The sequence below is a fragment of the Centroberyx gerrardi genome, chromosome 2 (assembly GCF_048128805.1).
Source record: "Centroberyx gerrardi isolate f3 chromosome 2, fCenGer3.hap1.cur.20231027, whole genome shotgun sequence".
NCBI lineage: Eukaryota > Metazoa > Chordata > Actinopteri > Beryciformes > Berycidae > Centroberyx > Centroberyx gerrardi.
This window is the reverse complement of record NC_135998.1, coordinates 29,659,773-29,677,461: the sequence shown is the minus strand read 5'-3', so window position 1 is coordinate 29,677,461 and position 17,689 is coordinate 29,659,773. Positions and strand designations below refer to the sequence as shown.

General features: G+C 44.7%; 1 protein-coding gene across 6 annotated transcripts in view; it reads right to left on the bottom strand.

The window, feature by feature from the left end:
* Window positions 1-17,689, bottom strand: part of sptan1 (spectrin alpha, non-erythrocytic 1) — a 38,504-nt gene that overhangs the window by 4,406 nt on the left and 16,409 nt on the right. For 2 of the 6 annotated variants that reach the window (XM_071904277.2, XM_078286799.1), the window contains exons 11-47: window positions 17,465-17,575; window positions 17,288-17,365; window positions 16,957-17,112; window positions 16,595-16,799; window positions 15,843-16,024; window positions 15,397-15,640; window positions 15,087-15,209; window positions 14,667-14,884; window positions 14,379-14,471; window positions 14,113-14,247; window positions 13,840-13,988; window positions 11,683-11,881; window positions 11,281-11,385; window positions 10,619-10,651; window positions 10,470-10,505; window positions 9,839-9,886; window positions 8,904-8,995; window positions 8,307-8,451; window positions 7,997-8,178; window positions 7,664-7,763; window positions 7,356-7,553; window positions 7,118-7,264; window positions 6,934-7,037; window positions 6,671-6,833; window positions 6,281-6,295; window positions 5,045-5,176; window positions 4,252-4,389; window positions 4,055-4,159; window positions 3,103-3,311; window positions 2,796-2,916; window positions 2,476-2,597; window positions 2,203-2,335; window positions 1,985-2,083; window positions 1,684-1,843; window positions 1,139-1,425; window positions 632-928; window positions 383-495 (exon numbers count right to left, since the gene is read on the bottom strand). In XM_071904277.2, coding sequence (XP_071760378.2) covers window positions 383-495; window positions 632-928; window positions 1,139-1,425; window positions 1,684-1,843; window positions 1,985-2,083; window positions 2,203-2,335; window positions 2,476-2,597; window positions 2,796-2,916; window positions 3,103-3,311; window positions 4,055-4,159; window positions 4,252-4,389; window positions 5,045-5,176; window positions 6,281-6,295; window positions 6,671-6,833; window positions 6,934-7,037; window positions 7,118-7,264; window positions 7,356-7,553; window positions 7,664-7,763; window positions 7,997-8,178; window positions 8,307-8,451; window positions 8,904-8,995; window positions 9,839-9,886; window positions 10,470-10,505; window positions 10,619-10,651; window positions 11,281-11,385; window positions 11,683-11,881; window positions 13,840-13,988; window positions 14,113-14,247; window positions 14,379-14,471; window positions 14,667-14,884; window positions 15,087-15,209; window positions 15,397-15,640; window positions 15,843-16,024; window positions 16,595-16,799; window positions 16,957-17,112; window positions 17,288-17,365; window positions 17,465-17,575 — 5,177 coding nt within the window. The remainder of the gene's footprint in view (window positions 1-382; window positions 496-631; window positions 929-1,138; window positions 1,426-1,683; window positions 1,844-1,984; window positions 2,084-2,202; window positions 2,336-2,475; window positions 2,598-2,795; window positions 2,917-3,102; window positions 3,312-4,054; window positions 4,160-4,251; window positions 4,390-5,044; window positions 5,177-6,280; window positions 6,296-6,670; window positions 6,834-6,933; window positions 7,038-7,117; window positions 7,265-7,355; window positions 7,554-7,663; window positions 7,764-7,996; window positions 8,179-8,306; window positions 8,452-8,903; window positions 8,996-9,838; window positions 9,887-10,469; window positions 10,506-10,618; window positions 10,652-11,280; window positions 11,386-11,682; window positions 11,882-13,839; window positions 13,989-14,112; window positions 14,248-14,378; window positions 14,472-14,666; window positions 14,885-15,086; window positions 15,210-15,396; window positions 15,641-15,842; window positions 16,025-16,594; window positions 16,800-16,956; window positions 17,113-17,287; window positions 17,366-17,464; window positions 17,576-17,689) is intronic. The other 4 variants (XM_078286805.1, XM_078286811.1, XM_078286808.1 and 1 more) reach the window with 4 other exon arrangements.

The following is a 17,689-nucleotide window of genomic DNA, read 5'->3' as shown; positions in this document are numbered from 1 at the left end:
GGTACTCGGTATCGGTTGATACTCAAAATTCTGGTATCGTTATCGGATCGGCAGTAAAAAAAACGGTATCGGTGCATCCCTAATCGTGATATAAAATTTTGGATAATCGCCCAAGCCTAGTTTTCAATAATCATACACAATATGCAGGACTAGCTTGTACATCATGTGGAGTGCAGTTATCAAATACCAGCAGGTGCATTCTATCCCATAACACCCTGTCATGCAAATCAGCTGGGTTGAAATTATTTTTAGATGCTCAACATGATGAGAACCGTATGAAAGAACAGTTGACATCAGCGCTGTACACCGAAAACTCCTTAATGGTGGATCCCTAATTTCAACCCAGGTTCATGAAGTGAACTTGATGACCGCCCTGCTGTACCTGGTCTCCTGCAGCCACTGGTGGAATGCGTTGGCGTGTTGCGCAAACTCCTGACGCAACTTGTCGTTCTCCTCCTGCCTCCTCTGCTCCTTCTGCAGCTCCAGCTCTCGCTCCTACATCCACATTTACACAGAGACAGAAACCGCACACACCAATAAGTTAAACTGCGTTCAAACCCATTTTCTACCTCTGAAATTTTAAATTATGGCCATCGATACGACTTTTAGAGTAGAAGAACTCGACGGAGACCTTGATGATCTTCTGTAGGTTCCTCCAGGTCTCCTCCAGGGCCTCCATGGTGAACCAGGTGTAGGGGTTGGACACCACCTGGTAGCTCTTGATCTGTCGGTCCAGCTCGGCCAGCTGGTTGAAGTCGGCCTGGGCCGAACTGAGTGAGGAGCGGAACGCCTCGTGGGCTTCGCGGAGAGCCCGAATCTCCTCCAGAGAGTTGCACCGCACCGGGTCCGTCAGATCCTCCTCGGCGTTCTCGAACCAGCTGTTGAAAGCCGAGGCCTTCTTGGCGAAGGTCAGGAACAAGTCCTCAACCTGGTGGGTGAGAAGATAAGAGGTAGGATGAGAAATGAAACGGCAATCTTTAATGATAAGGAATCCAATTTATTCTAATAGTATAGCTAGAAGATGTTCTTGGGTGGATTTATGCATGTGCTTTTTGAACAATTTTAATGTGTATCCGAGTTCTCTTCTTCCTCTCTCCTGCCATCCTTCCTTCCTCTGCCACTCTTTCTCTCTACCTACCTTTCTGAAGTGCTCTTGAGCCTCCAGCAGCTTCTTCTTGCGCGCGGCGGAGTTGGACAGCAGCTGGTTCCAGCGCTTCATCAAGGCGGCGTGGCGCGCTTCGATGGCCTTGGACTGGACGTGCTTGGCGGCCAGCAGCTGGTCCTTGAGCGCCGTGATGTTGGTGATGCCCTCCTGCTGGAAGGCCTGCAGGCCGGCATCAAACGTTTCCTGCTTGGTGAGCAGAGTCTGCACAGAGGACAGGTCTCTGCCGTAGTCGTCCGTCTTCAGGCTGTTCTCCTTCTCGCCTAAACACACACACACACACACACAAAGAGGTTTTAGAAAAGCTGATGGGTGATGGATGTAAATCTGCTCTAAATCTGCTCAATTCCATTAAAATCTTCCAAACTACTGAGTCATATCTTATCATATAAATCTAATTAGGCATTCCTCAGAGAGTATTTTAGTATTTTAGAAGGGCCGAGTCATATGACAAATATCTGGTTTTGGAATGAGACTATTTCCATGGAAAGGGAAGACAGAAGTCGGCCATGTATTCGTACCGATCCAGGACTCCACCACGTCGGCCTTCCAGTTGAACTGCAGGAAGGCTGAGTTCTCGTCCAGCTTGGCCTTCCTCTGGGCCGCCGCCCTCTCCAGCTCCGACACCTTGCCCCGCAGGGCCGCCATCTTGGCGCTGATGTTGTCCACATGATGGTTGTTCTGGAGCACAGACACATACTTAACATGCCTTTGCCTTTGCGTCTACAGTCGTATTCCATGCATCAACGTAATAATCATGTTATGAAAAATGGGCTTCTTGGTTGCAATAGAAACATTTCTGTGTAATTCGGTAGGCCGTACCTTCTTGATCAGCTCATCTCCATTAGCACACACATCGTTGACTCTGTCTCTGTGCACGGTGAAGTCGGTCTCGAACGCTTCATGCTTTTTCAGCAAGCCCTGACATAGAGAAAAGGTTTCTCAACACTCTACAACAGATAACACTCACCATGATTTGTAATATGGTTCATAAATACTTTATTTCTAAGGACATCGTGGACAATGACACACAAACGCACCTGCACAGCAGCCAGTGTATCACCGTAGTCCTCGCTCCCCACCAGATTCAACTTCTCATTAATCCAAGCTTCTTCCTCTTCCACATTAGCCACAAACTGCTGGTACTCCAGCGACTCCTCCAGCCTCTGTCCCCTAGGAACACACAGACACACACATTACGCAAATGTACACACCTAACCACTATTAATATCTGCGTGTATATGTGTGCGCGCATTTGTCTGTGTGTCAGAGTGACAGAGTGGGTGTATATTTGTGTAGGTTAGTAGGCTTGCCTTGCTCCAGATAAATCCTTGAGTTCCTTCCAATGGTCGACAAACTGGGCGAGCCGCTGCTGGATCTCCTCCTGGCCGATGGTGTTGTCGTCGGACAGCTTCTTCCCCGTGTCCAGCACCGACTGGGAACACACGCACGCACAGGACAAAGACAGGTTAGGGCAATCTCAGGGAACAGAAGTTTCTCTTTTTAACTTGTGGCTATCCACAAAAACCAAAGGAGATTTGTCCTGTCCTATCTGACAGGACTTAAAAAACTAGTATGGGCAACTCTCATACTAGTGTGTGATCAAACCCTGTGTAATTAACAGTGGCCTCACCTGAATGGCCGGCTCATGGGCCCCCAGCTCGGCTTCCAGCCTCTTGTGCTTCTTCCTCAGATTCTGTACTCCTGTCAAATCACGTCCGTAGTCCTCCGAGCTCACAAGCAACTTCTTTTCTCTGGAGGGGGTAAAGGGGGAGGGGGAGGGCAAAAATGAGAGCTGCTGTTTATATCTTTAACTTGTGTATGTCATGCCAGGAGCACATATAAGAAATAGAGGACAGAGACAGAGGTGTAATATTCAAACACTGATCACCACTGATGATTCTCTTCAAGAAAGTACACAAACTGGGGAACTCTCTTACTTGATCCAAGACTCTTCATCATCCAGGTCCCTGAAGAACTGGTGCAGGCGGTGGGACTCGTTGAGCTTGGCGCGACGGCCGGCCGCCATGCTCTTGATCTTGGTGAAGCGGCCGTTGACGGCATCGCGCTTGTCCTTCACCTGCGTGGTGTCGAAGGCGTTGCTGCCCATCAGGCTGTCGGCCTGGCCGTTCAGATCCTTCAGACGATCCTGCGGGGAGGGGAGAGGGGTGGAGAGGAGGTGAGAGGGTCTCATCTAGAACTCTACATGTACACTACCCGTCAAAAGTTTGGGGCACCTGATTGAATGTACTTTTTTTCATGATCTTAAAGCCATTTTGATCTAAAGGCTTCTGCTTAAATGCTTGAAATGTGTTTCTTAGACAAATATAAATAGTGAAGTTGATCCTATGTATGAATTTCTTTCCAAAGCCTTTGCCTTTCCATCAAGGCAAAGGGCGGCTACTTTAAAGAATCTAAAATATAAGATAGTTTTGATTTGTTTAACACTTTTTTGGTCACTGCATAATTCCATTTGTGTTATTTCATAGTTTTGATGTCTTTACTATTATTCTAAAATGTGGAAAATTGTAAAAAAAAAATAAAGAAAAATGTGGTGTGTCCAAACTTGACAAGCAGTGTAGGGGAAATAATTAACTTTGTTTTACTTAAACTCTTGGTGAAAGTTAATATTAGGTATCACAATTAACTTTTCTTTTTGAGGTCACCAACTAGGCCTTTCTAACTTTTTTATGACTACCAATTCCCTAGCTGGGTATTCTCTAATTTGTGACAGTGAGCCAAGAGGCTAAAACTGACAAATGTTCTGAATTAAGATCTTGCCCGTTTCCCTGAGGCACAGCTGACCCACATTCAGTGCCATTTCTGTAACAATGAGCTGACTGAAAAGCAGAGGTGCTGAGAGGCCTGGTGCACTGGTGTGGTCTCCATTACCTCGTGGGCAGAAATATCAGCTTCCAGCAGCTGGTGCTTCTTCAGCAGGTTGTTGACTGAAGCCAGATCTTTGCCATAATCCTCTGAGGCGAGAAGGGCTTCCACCTAAGGAACAACAATGAGATGCAAGGATCTTTGAGATTATCTTCTGCGTATCTGTGTGTGTTTACAAGTGTATTTGGCCAAGCGATTCTCACCTCAGAGAGCCAGAAGTCAAAGTCCTTGATGCCGGTGTTGAAGTTCTGCTGCTTGTTGGCCTCCTTGAGTTTCTGGCTCTTCTCTGCTGACTTGTTGACTAGGAACTGCCACTGCTCATCCAGAGCACTGAGACGCGCCTGAGGAAGCCAACAAGTCATGTTTGAACAAAAACTTAAGTTCATTTTCAACAAAGTTCATAACATTCATTCATTGTTCATTTCTAGATGATCTCTACTTTCTCTATTACTATCAATTAATAATAGAAAAATCCCTCCTGCCACTCTGCTAAGCTTTTATTCCATTTCTTTTCTTATATGATCATCTTATGGCGACAGGAATATTATCCTATCAAGCTTGTTATTTTTGGTTGCTTGTAATTTTTGTTGATCTAGGAATTGAAGCTTATTATACTGTTGAACTCATTTTAAGTCGCTCTGGATAAGACCGTCAGCGAAATGCCTAAAATGCAACTAAACTGTAATAAAAAGTTGTATTATATAATTATTATATGATATAATTACATTACTGTACACAGCTACTACAGTACAGTACATGGATAATAAGCACCTATTGACCATATCCCTGGACTCCACTCCACTTAGACACTTTGGACACTGAGACACTTTTTAATAGTTTTATATTGTTTACCTTGATAGTTTTTTATTTATGTATATTGCCTTATATCTTTTGTTCTGTCATTGTACTGTACATTGCTGCTGTGACACCCAAATTTCCCCTAGGAGATCAATAAAGTGCAATCTTAATCTCTTAAGTATATATATATGAATATACCTTGACTGCGTCCTCGCTGCCGGCGCAGGCGCCCCTCTGGATCAGGGCGTTACCGGTATCAATGACTCCACGGATTCGGTCTGCGTTGGCGTGCAGCTCGGCCTCAAACGCCTGGTGCTTCTGATGCTTACTCTGACAGCACAGAGAGGGAGAGGAGGGCAGACGGAGATGGTATGAGAAACTCTGATCTTATGGTGTGAATGAATCCCTTTAGCCTGTGAAAATGAGTGTGTGAGTGTTTTGAGCTCATGTAGCAATGTTCTTGCAGCTGAAATTTAAGTGTCTTGTTGTTCCCACCTTGACTGAGAAAAATTAACCTTTACCCATAGCATATGTCGGTGAAATTAATATGTGGAATATGAATTAGTAGATACATTGTGTTTGTAGCTATTAATGTAAAACTAAAAGTGGAATACAAAGTCAAAAACAGTGAAATTAAGACACCAATCATGACGGACGTGTCGGACATCTACAGACACACAGGACAAGTGACGAACACAAAATGGCGGTGTAGCGGACGGCATCCGCAACAGAACTGGCTTTTCAAGAGAACCTACAGGAGGAGAGGGCCACTTCAAAGCTGCTTCATGGTTCTCACACAGCAAGAGCAGAGGAGAAAATTTAGTAGTTTTTGGCAGTAGATCTATCTACATATCAAGCACAGAGCCACTTAAGGTGCTATAGTTTGTTTTGACAATCACTGAGTATTTCTCAACCGACACCAACGAAGAAGCAGAGGCCATACAACCTGCTCTCCTCCCCAGTGAGAAATATTCAGTGGTCTCTAAATTTCACTTCAAGGTCCAATTTGATTTTGTTTTGTTAAATATGTAAGCTGAAGTTGTGATACTGTTTTATCAATGGCTTGAGTGATTGTTACAAAAAGGAAATCAAACATCTGAAGCAAGTTTAAAGATGACCCAGCCTCGAGAAAATAAAAACACAAACAAACATGGAAGCCACACCCAACAACTAGTAGCCTATGATGGCAAAACAGACCTACAAAAAAATAAAAAAATACAAATATTTAGCATGGAATTTAACCAAAATTCTAAACAAATTAACAAAATTAAAACCCATGTGAAAAAGAAGCTGGCACTGGACAGTACCGATGAGGGACAAACTTAAGATGAGAATGCTTGTTTCACATCGTGTCTACACACAAAGCAAAGACGTGGACACATGGAGGATAACCTGCTCGGATGTTAGTGAGCTGACACACTACTCAAAACTTACCAGCAGCTTGGACAGCTATAGAAGATAAGACAATAAGAGAAACAGAGAAATTCAGTCTCACTTGAGACACAACACAGGGAGGGCTTTGAGTTAACGAAAGGGTAAGTGGCATTAGAACAAGACAAAACACATTACCAATTTTAATTTTGCTAATGAGACATGACTGACAGTTATTTCTCGGCTCAACCGCTTGCCTAAAAAAATCTTTGAAAACAACATGAATGTTTAATTTTCTGAACTGGATGAATTAGAGGGGATTTAGCAAAGAGACAGGAGCGGTCGCTTCCCACTGACTGAGTCACACTTTCTGCCATTTTGGAAATAAGAATTCTGTGTACTCAAACCTGACTTCTGTGGGTGAGTCGATGCTGGGAGAAGCCAAATGCGTACCTGGATGTTGGTAGGGTCCTTGTAGGATTCGTCAGTAGCGGTCTGCAGCTTCTCGCTGATCCAAGCCTCAATCTCATCCACGTCCCGGCTGAACTGCTGCAGGGTCTGGGACTCACCCAGCTTTGAACGCTTTTCAATCATCTGGGCCTTCAGCCGGCGCCACCTATGGACAGTCAGGATTTAGTGTTTAGAGGTGAGCTCAAACACAAGCGTAAGTGTTCACACTTCATATACGCGAAAGTGAACGATCCAAAGTTTTTTACCTGTCCAGGACTTCGTTGCGGCGGTTGAAGATCTCAGGCTTGGCATAATGGTCCGCTCCAATCAGCTGGTCAGCAAAGGACTGCAGAGCGGCGATCTTCTCCTCCTGTACAGCAGTACAACATTTACTACACATGTAGAGTACCACTACCAACGTATTTCAAAGCCTTTGAATGTCTTGCTGACCTGCACGTTGATGGCCTTGTCAAAGTCCTCATGTTTCTTGATGAGAGCCTCCACGCTGTCCAGGGAGTCGCCCTTGTCATCACTGGCAAGGAAGGCTTCGCGAGCTGCCATCCAGTTCTCAGCCTGCTCACAGTCCCTGTTGAAGAGCTGTGGAGGGACAAAGACAGCAGTCAGTACCTGCAAAACACCTGCTGCTGACCTGTCATCTCATGGCTGCCAAATGCCATCACGCAATCACCTGGAGCTCCAGGCACTGGTCCAACATCATGCGGCGCTGCACCCAGGCCTTCTCCAGATCAGCACGCTCGCGATCTAAAGCCTCCAGTTTCTGCTGGATCTCTGGGCTGGCGTAGTGGCCTCGCGCCAGCAGCTGCTGACCGAACTGCTCGAAAGCCTGGAAGGTACCGGCGCGGGCATCGATCTCTGTACGGTGCTCCTGAAAGGACAGAAAAGCAAAAGAAGGAAGAATGGAGGGAGTTAGATGTAAAACTCTGTGTGAAACTCTGCTGTTTGATAATTGGAGGACAGAAGGGGGGAATTCAGCACCTGGTGTCTTTCCAGAAGGGCCTCGGCTCCAGTCACATCCTTGGCCAGCTCCTCTGAAGACACCAGTCCTCGGATGCCATTGATCCAGGACATCAGATCTCTGTGGAGAGATGGAGAATTAAGATAATACCAAGCACTTTTATTTCTTACTTACTAGTCATCTTGCACTATCCCTTTGCCATTTTCATGCCTACATTTTTCACTAACACTGGCTTAATTGCATCTCCTAGACTCCCATGATGTGCTTTTCCCAACAGCAAGTACGTCATTCCCAATCTAGTTCTTCACCTAAACAATACATCTGACCAAATACATCTGCTGTTCTCTCCTCACCTGAAGTCTGAGAGGAAGCGCTGCAGGTCGTGGGAGTTGCCGAGCTTGTCTTTGCGCTGGTCAGCGCGTCCCACCAGGCTGCTCCAGGCGGTGTTCAGCTCAGTGCATTTCTCCTGGATGTCATCCACTGCCTCTGGGTGGGACTGGATCAGACGCTCTGCCGTCTCGCCAAGGGAGTTCACCTGGGCAAGGGGACCGGGAAAATTTAGCATCAAGATCAACAGAGAAGAAGGATCAGCTAGAATGAAGACTGGTCACATCAGCTACAAATCTGATCTAAAGCAGAGAGGGTCTAGGAAGTCAATCTGACCTTATCACCCAGGGCGGCCAGGTCTCTCTCAAAGCCCTCGTGTTTGCGCTGCAGAGCCTGAACGCTGGCCAAGTCGTGGCCATAGTTGTCAGTGTTGAGGGCCTGGTTCTTCTCCTCGATCCACTCTTTAGTCTCATCAGCATCCCTGAGGAGGCAGGACAACTTTGGTCGTATGTTGTGCAGGGAGTCAAATGTGTCAGTAATCCAACGTGTGTTGGCGTTCTTGTGCACTAGTATCAGATAAGTAGGATTGAGGCTTTTGCCCCATTCTTAGTTTTTCTCCTGAATCACTGGAAAATACCACATTATGCAAAATGAATGTGTTTCACTTCTGCAACCTTCTGTGCAAGTTTTTACATTTTAGACTAGCGGTCAGTATGAGGCTGCCATTTGTAAATCAAAAATAAAGGGTAAAGAATGTGCTTCTCTCATTTAATTACAGGCTGAATAAGTACAGAAATATCTGTAATTCAACCATCAATATTCAGGTTAATGTCACACTTTGTGATATAAACATGTGTCTCTTGTTAAGACTCTCAATGGCATTCCTGGCTTAATAAAGCTTAATAAATATTAAGTGTATCACTATGTTCCTACCTGTGGAATCGCTGCACCTCATGGGCGCTGCCCAGCATGTTGCTCCTCTCCTCAGCCAGCTGCTGCAGGGACCGCCAGCGATTGTTCAGCTCCTAAAAATACAATAATCAACCCATCAGATCTTTCTACGCAGAGCTAATTCAGCCCTTCTGCAGCTTGTGCCTTGTCCTCTGGTGTTGGTGTTAAAAGTTTTAATGATTTTGCAGTGTGTGAAATAATCAAACCCTCATTCAAACAGGGTCTAACAGCATGATGAAGTCATGTGCTCAAGATCATATGGTGTGCAAAATAATTACCATTCAACCAAATCAGTGTCAGAAAAGAAAAAATCTTTACCTGGAATTCAGGTAAATAAATGCAAAAATTCAGGTGATAAATGCAAAATTAGAAATACTTGAAATCAAATTTTAACCTGTAAATACCATTACATATGTGCTTGAAGTGTGTTTAATTGCATAGCGTGTGCTCTGTCTGTTTGAAGGACACAGACAGTGACGGACAATGGCGGCTAATCGAAACAAAGGAAGATGGATGACAAGGGTGAGTCACACAGGATTGGATGTATGGTGAGAACATTAGACAGCATGATGAGAGAAAAATGACAGAAAAAATGTAGAGTCTAAAAAAAAAAAAAGGATGCATGAGGCATAATTGATGTACTATGCCAGCAATCCTCCTTACTAAAATAAATAAAACAAAAGAGCAATAACAGGACAGAACAAAATCAAAATGCCATTCGATGACATGAGAAACAGGATGGAACGGATATAATTGCAGACCGTAAACACAAACGTGAGTCGGGTAGGACAGACCATGTGAGACCAAAATCAAACCATAACAGGCGGGTTAGTTCTGATCACGATGCAGGACACAGATGCGAGACGGGAGGGGAGGAGGGATTCAAAATGAGGTTCGAGCGGTCTCATTCATCTTACCTTGATAGTATTAAAGTTAGCCGTTGTTTGAACAGCCAAGCGTACATTCTACAGTCAAAGGTGAAAATAACACACATGGCAGAAAGAGGGAAAGGAGGAGGAGGACAAAAACAGAAAAACACCACACCAGTCAAGAGAGTCATGGAAAACTCCCGGGACTTTGTCTTGGTTTTTCCCCCCCCCCAAGACCGCCCAAGTCGTTACACCAGTCAAGACACAGTAAGCACCGCAACCATGGCTACAGAGGAGCCGGCCAACCAGCCTCCACACACGGAGTTATGAACGATTAGGACATCTTGAGACTTGTTCCAAAATGTAAGGGAGTTGAACACTAGGACAATGAAAAGCTATGAGTTCCCTTTGATTCATTGTCTCGTCAATGTCTAATCATCTTACATGAAGAGATGTAACATTAAAGCCCCATGCCAGTAAAATGTATTAATGGGCATGATTGCAGTATCAAAGGTCAACCCAATACTGCACAATCATGCACAAGTAGTCTCAAATCAAGATTGACAGGTTGTCAAGTCTTTGCAGTTGATGCATTTTGTCTAACGGACTACAACAACAGAATGGTTCACATATATTTTCTGCAGATAGGTTAAACAAGTCAGCGTTAGATGGGGCTTACCTTCCATGGAGATGCATTCTTAGAATCGGCTTCATCCTGTTCATGAAACAAGTGTGGTGACAGCACATTAGACATCTCGTTTTCATCACATTCAAAATATTTCTTAAATGGCAAATAAAATGTGTGGCAATTAGAAGCATGCTGATAACCTTGCCAGGAGCTGCGCCAAGCAGTTCTTGTTGCTGCAAGTGTATAAGCAAACATTTTGAATTATATACAGTTAGTCTATTGGCTGCCTTACAAGGGAAAAAGTGAACAAACCTACTATCTCATTCACTAAACAATTAACAATTTATTGTAACCACAACAATTAAGTTCTTAAATTTGTCATTTAGTGGATTATTTATTTTGTATATTCCTTTTAAAAAAGCAGAGATTTGTATATTTATATTTCTAACTTGTTAAAGTCTCCTCTGTCTCACTGGATATATACAGTCAAATATTCTTTAACAACTTGTTATATTTGATAAATGATGTTAGAATGTTTTGTATATTGTAAACCAGGTTGAAACCACACAGTGAGTTAATTGATTAATTTAATTTGGTTTATCTCTGTAGGAGGAGCTCCAACCTTTAAAAACTGGAGATGTTTTGAAGAGGTGTTTCCCCCCTTTTTTCCCTACAATTTTGGCCATTTTATTTTTCCGGAACTGCAAAATTGCTGCACATGGACTCACTGCTGTAAAATAAACACCCAGTGACTACTGAATCTGCTTAAGACTCAACTTGTTCCATCTCCGATTCATATAGTTTTTATTAAAAATATTAGGAGTATCAGATAGAGCGGCTGATTCACTGAGGTGGACTTTACCTGGGCCTGAACCATGGGGGCCTCCTCAGCCATGAGGCCTTCTGACTCCAGCTCGGACGCCACCTTGTTGATGTCCCTCAGACGAGACTCGTTGGCCTTCAGGTCCTGGTGGGCGCAGAAGAAGAACATCATACAGTTTCTATGAGATACTACTTTGAGCAAATGACACATCCGATCAAACTCAACAATGCAAAAGAGTAGACACAGTACAGTGTCAGACCTAAAATAATGTTTTTAAGTGTTTTTGGTGTGTTTTTAGTGTTTTTGTTTGACAGAAGCACAGACCAAACTGAGCTACATTCTCTCCAACTAGTTCAGATCTTCCTGGAATAACTTGTGGACATCTCAGACCCATCTAGATATTGATAATGTAAATCTAATAAAACACAAGTGGCATTTTACCTTCTGGAAGTCGTCAAACTTCTTCTGCAGGACCTCGACCTGCTCCAGGTCGGAGCCCATCTCTTCGTTGGTGAGGGCGCCCTCCTTCTCGTTGATCCACTGCTGAAGCTCGTTGGCCTCGCGGAACAACATGAACTTCTTGCAGCTCTTCTCCAGCATGTCCTTGCGTTTCTCACCCAGCTCCAGCAGAGTGCCGTACCTTAAAAAGGAGACAGAGGGCCTCTTTAATATTACATGTGAGATGATTACACTGACCAGCAGCGCTGTGTGTTGGGAGAGCTTATGCACAGCACATATGTCATGAAAAGGACACCCCTCTAGTGTCATCAGTTTGAGCTTTATGAATTGGAAATGTAAAGAAATGAATAATAATGTCCAATGAGAATTATGTTAAACGATTTGAATTGATGCCAGAGGCCAAGAACCAGCCAATGCCAAGAAGTTGCCACCACAGAATCTACTTAAATCACTTAATGTGTATTTCATAGGGTATTATCCTTCTTATACCATGGCCTATTTCCACAGATTAAAAATGACGGTTCATTTATTTTTCAGAGAATCTGGAATAATGAATGAATGAATGAATACATTTTTTGCTAACAGTGGCTTGATTTCCCTGCTAATACCGGAAATTCTGAATGGCACATAATCACTCCTGTCCCATCATTAAACTGAGATTCTTTTGCAACAGAAACATTACTTCACTACCTCAGCTAACAGGAAAAACCTGAGTGGCAACCTGGCAATGGAGAGTTTTCTAGGTCCAAAACAGCTGTGAGCCAGCTAGCAAGCATTATTTTAGCGAGCCTTATTGTCACGTACATTAGCAGTTTTTGGCAATCAGTGAATCTGGTCTAAAGGTGTGTTTAATGTAGCTAGCCAACCCTTTCAATGCCCCCAAAACAATATAAGAAATGTTTTCTAAGACAGATCCTAGGTTATGCCTACTGCCATTATTGCATGTTCAACTTGAAAGACAAGATGCATGATTACTCATGCAATGTGGAGAGGAGTAACTGTGTATCAAGTTCAGAGAGAGTTTTTTTCATTTTTATCGCCGTTACTGATTCCACGGCTTTGTCGCCATCATGTGGAGTTTTACAGTAGAGGCAGGCAAAGATCAAATATTGTCATTAACAGATGAATAGTGAGAATTATTTAACAAAAAACTAAATATCAGTGTTATCAGCGATAATATGATAAACATTCAATTCAATTAAAATTAATTCACTGTTCCATTAAATTAATTCTAACAGATAAGCAGGATGGACCAGGTGAGTCCAGCTTTAAGCTAGTTTTCACTTGTTTTAACAGTGATGAAACGTTGAGTCAGAGTTGCCTATGCTTATACCGGACTTATTGGACGAATCAAGTATTTTCCCAGGCCATGGTATAACTCAGTGGTTTTCAATCATGCTGAACCAAACCTGCAGACTCTTGGGCCTCCATGGACTATGATTGAAAACCACTGGTATAACCTTTTAAATGAAAAAATGAATCAAAGCCCAACATTGGAGGATTTGTTTGTGACATGGGATGTCATGGTTGTGTATGACAGCATATTTTAAGCCTGATGATATACACAAAATTTCACAGACACAGAAACATTCATCGGAGCACAACATCCACGGTCAAGCCTGGGATGAAAAGGGCGTGGAAGGCAGATACTTCTATCCCTCTGCCGAATAGAAGATGAGGGTGATGTGGAGACAAAAGTCACAGAACATAACAGAGGGGCTTTTGGGGTGGGAAAGGGCGGGAAAAAAAACATCTTGGCTGATGATGTGGAGCGGTATCACGATCACAACAACACGCAGAGGGGGCGCTGGTTCCTACTCACAGCTCTTCCACCTGCTTCATGCGCACAGAGACGCTGCAGGCCTCCTTGGTGACGAGCCTGCGCAGTGGGCGAGGCGAACGCGGAGACAGACGCAAGGTTAAGTTGTTAAATAGAGAGAAAAGACAGAAAGAAAGAGGGGAGGGGGTAAGGTCATTAGTGTTCGAAACAGAGCAGAAGATCAGATTAGATGGAAGTAAAGAAGAAGGGTTAAAAAGCAGAAAAAGACTGAAGGGGTTATCGGTCGACTAATACACCCCCCAGGTAGGGAAGTGTACTAGAAGACGAGAAGTTGGTGGAGCTACTGGCGGGTTTCTTACTGGTTGTCGATCTGGTCTTGGCGCAGCCCGATGCTGCCTTGCTCATCCAGGAGGTTCTCCCTGGAGGAGGACTGGGTGGGGTCCAGCTTCTTCACGTAGGCGGCGGGGACGAAGCCCTGGCGATCGTTGACCTCCACCTTCCACCAGTCCTGCAACAGGGAGGAGGGGGAATCATATGAAATCGAGTTCCGGGCACGTTGGGATAGTCGCCGTCAATGACCTCTTGCCCTCCAGGCCGATCCTAAAATAAGGTGAGTGGTTTTGGCTCTGTACCTTGTTGGTGCTGTTGAGCAGGGTGAGGATGTCGCCCTTCTTCATGGTGACTTCGCGGGGACTCTTCTCCTGGTAGTCGTACAAGGCCAAGACCAGCTCCTTCCCGGTCTCGTCATCAGTGGGAGCCACTTGTTGCTGTTGGGTTAGACAAACAATTTGTGTCACGGACTGAATTTTACTCTATGCGTACAGGAATTAAAACCTCCGACAATCCCTCCCCTAGCACATGTCCAGAGCTAAAGTGTGAAGTAGGGTTTTGGCTTTACCCTGCAGGACTGGGCCTGTTCCTTCAGGGACTGGATGCTGCTGCCATAGGCGCTCAGGTCAGACATCAGGGCCTCGTGCTTCTTCAGCAGAGCCTGTGGAAGAGAAGGAGTTGAATACATCTGTATTTGTCACGTAATAAGGGATTTAAACAAAGGATTAAAGGGAGAAATTTGAAAGTGAAGCATGGCCAAAGAGAGAGTTGGGAGAAACAGAAAAAATGCAACAACAAAGCTGGCTCACTGGACTACTATTTAGACATTCGTCCCACTTCCATTCCCCTCATGTACCTCGGCAGAGTCCTCGTCTTTGCCGTAGTCTGGGCTCCCCACGATGGGCTCCTTCTCCCTCATCCAGGACTCGGCTTCGTTAGCGTCAGCGAAGTACTGCTGGGCCTGCAGAGAGTCCTCCAGGTCCTGTCTCCTCTGGGAGGCCTTGCCCTTCAATGTGTCCCAGCGTCCATTGAGCTCACCCAGCTTGGCCTTCACTTCCTCACCGGCAAAGTGGCCTGGGAACCGCAAATGAATGTGTTGCGCTTAGTGTGTGGAGACACTATTTTACTTGCTTTTAAGGTCAACAGATAATTCCCACCTCTTATTTCATTTACTGACAGCATCACATGTAAGGTTTCAGATAAATCATATGAGATAATCGTGAATGAAATGATTTGGGATTTCAGGCCAGACGGTGCTTAGTGTTTAAGGGATTACCTTCATCAACCATGGCCTCTCCTTTCTGGCTGACGGCCTTAATGCGAGGCTCGTGACCGGAGATCTCAGCCTGCAGGGCCTGGTGCTTCTTCAGGAGGTTCTGGACACCAATCAGGTCTTTGCCTGAGGAAGACCAAGATTAACATTTTCAGAGCTTCATCAAAAGTCAACTTTGCTTTCTAACTGACAGGTCAGTTGAAATTGAAGCCAAGCATACTCAGCATAATCACTATACACTGCAGGACACGCTCTTCCATTTTTAAGCATTGTATAATATAGCGGCCCGGACACCGATTAAGCCAAGTTCTACCTCTGTTAGTAGAGGCAGCGATGGGCTCTTTCTCGCGGATCCAGGTCTCCTCATCCTCCACGTCTCTGAAGAGCTGCTGGAGCCGAAGGGAGTCGGACAGTTTCTGCTTGCGGGCGGCCATGGGCTCACGCAGAGCCTCATAACGAACCACCAGAGCCTCCTGTTTCTTGCGGATGTTGTCGGCATCGAAATGTCCGGCCTCCTGGAACTGGCGTGCCTGGATTGTTATGCCATCAATTCGGTCCTGAGGGGAAAGTTTCACAAAAGAAGAAGGTTATGAATTTGCTATTCCACTGCTGTGTGGAGAAAAACAATTAGGAGGGGTATCTGATTGAAGAAAAACAACTAATTCCCAGCTAGTAGTAGCAGAAAGCTTTGATTACAGAGAGACAAGTTTCAATCCTTTGACATTAAAGTCAGAGGGTGTCTGTAGGTAAGCTGGGTACCTGGTGAGCGGCTACGTCGGCCTCCAGCAGGGCGTGTTTCTTCTGCAGGTTCTGGACACTGGTCAGGTCTTTTCCATAGTCGTCTGAAGCCAAGTGGCCCTCCACCTCGTACAGCCACAGCTCGATATCCTCCACGTTCCTGTTGAACTGCTGCTGCTGGTTGGCCTCACGGAGCTTGATGCCTGGGGGACAGATTTAGAAAACATGTTCACAATCAAAGGGTTTCTGTCTCCAGCTGAAGCTTTCAGTCTAAGCCTACACCATCACAGCCAAAACTGTGAATATAATGTAGAGGGGCCTATTGTTATTTACATCAACAATTTTTTTTTTTTTAATCCAATACTATCCATTTGCTTGAAGTGTACTTCTCTTTCCAACTAGCCAATACTATCACGTAAATTCCATGTTTTCATTCTCTTTATTTTCAACCCCAACCTTTATTCTAATCTGACACAGTTTTGCTTCCATACTTGATTTGATAAACTATCTTGCAAATTTGTTTAGCCATCGCACACTTTGCTTTTTAAGTAATTTTGATTCATGACAAATTTTATATCACATAATTTGATGACATCAGGTTTGTAGTTGGATCAAATCATTAAAACTACCCATCTAACAGCTTTTTCTGTAAATAATCCTCTCTACATTGTATGGGACTGCGCCTCATACCACTTCAGTTTCAAAGAAGTGGGCACCGCTTGTGTTATGCCGATATATTCATTAATCTTATGAAAAAGATTTCCTGACAGTACCTTTGAGCTCAGTGGCCTCTAGCAGCTTCTTCCACTGGGAGCTGACTTCCTCCATGCGGCCAGCCACCTCATCTGAGGCGTAATGCTTTCCATCCAGCAGCTCCTGGCCAGACTTCTGCAGGGCGTCGATGCGGCTCTGGTTAGCAGACAGCTCCGCTTCGAAGGCTTGGTGCTTCTGCACCTTGCCCTGCAGGTTGGAGGGGTCCTGTGGTAGAGAGAGAGAGGAGGCACAGAGGGTGGGCAACGGGACAGATATAAACAACAAGCACAATGTGAAGATGTAGAAAGACTCTATCAGTGTTTGTAAATTCTGCCTTTCTAGCTTTCTTCTTGTTTGAATTCTTGTTAAGGCAGGGACCTACCTTGTAGGCCTCATCAGTGGCAGTCTTCATCTTCTCGTTGATCCAGCTCTTGAGCTCATCAGAGTCCCTGAAGAACTGCTGCAGGTGGAAGGAGTCCTCCAAGGCGGCACGACGAGACTGAGCGCGCTCATGCAGGGCGTTGCGACGGTTGAGCAGCTATAGGGATTCAAAAGAAAACAGAACACATTACATTTTAAGATTACATTGAAAGAAATGACAAATGATGCTGGCTGCCTTAAACATCAATGCTCACATACTCAATATTTGAGGTAGTCAAATGTTTGAGGTAGTAAAGTTTATGGAAGTGTAGGGAGTTGACAGTGGCACTTACAGCATCTCTGCGGGTAGCCACGTCTTCTTTGGCATAGTGGTTGTTCTGGATTAGTTTGGTAGCGAACTCATCTAGGGCCTAGAGAGATCAAAGATCGTCGAAACATTAAAGGTTACATTCTATTTCAAGACAGTGCAGTAATCAGGAGGAGGAGGAGAAATGACTGGAATAACTTACAGTGATCTTCTCTTCCTGAGCACTGAGCGACTTCTCAAAGTCCTCATGTTTCTTCAGCAAGGCCTCTACACTGTCCAGGGAGTCACCGAGGTCCTCATTCAGAAGGAAAGCCTGCACACCGAACACACAGAGTCCACATGAAAAACTGGTAAATCACATCTACTAGCCAGTAAGCAACAGGGCAATTAATTCCACGTAGCATATCAGAGCTGTGTACAGTCTGTA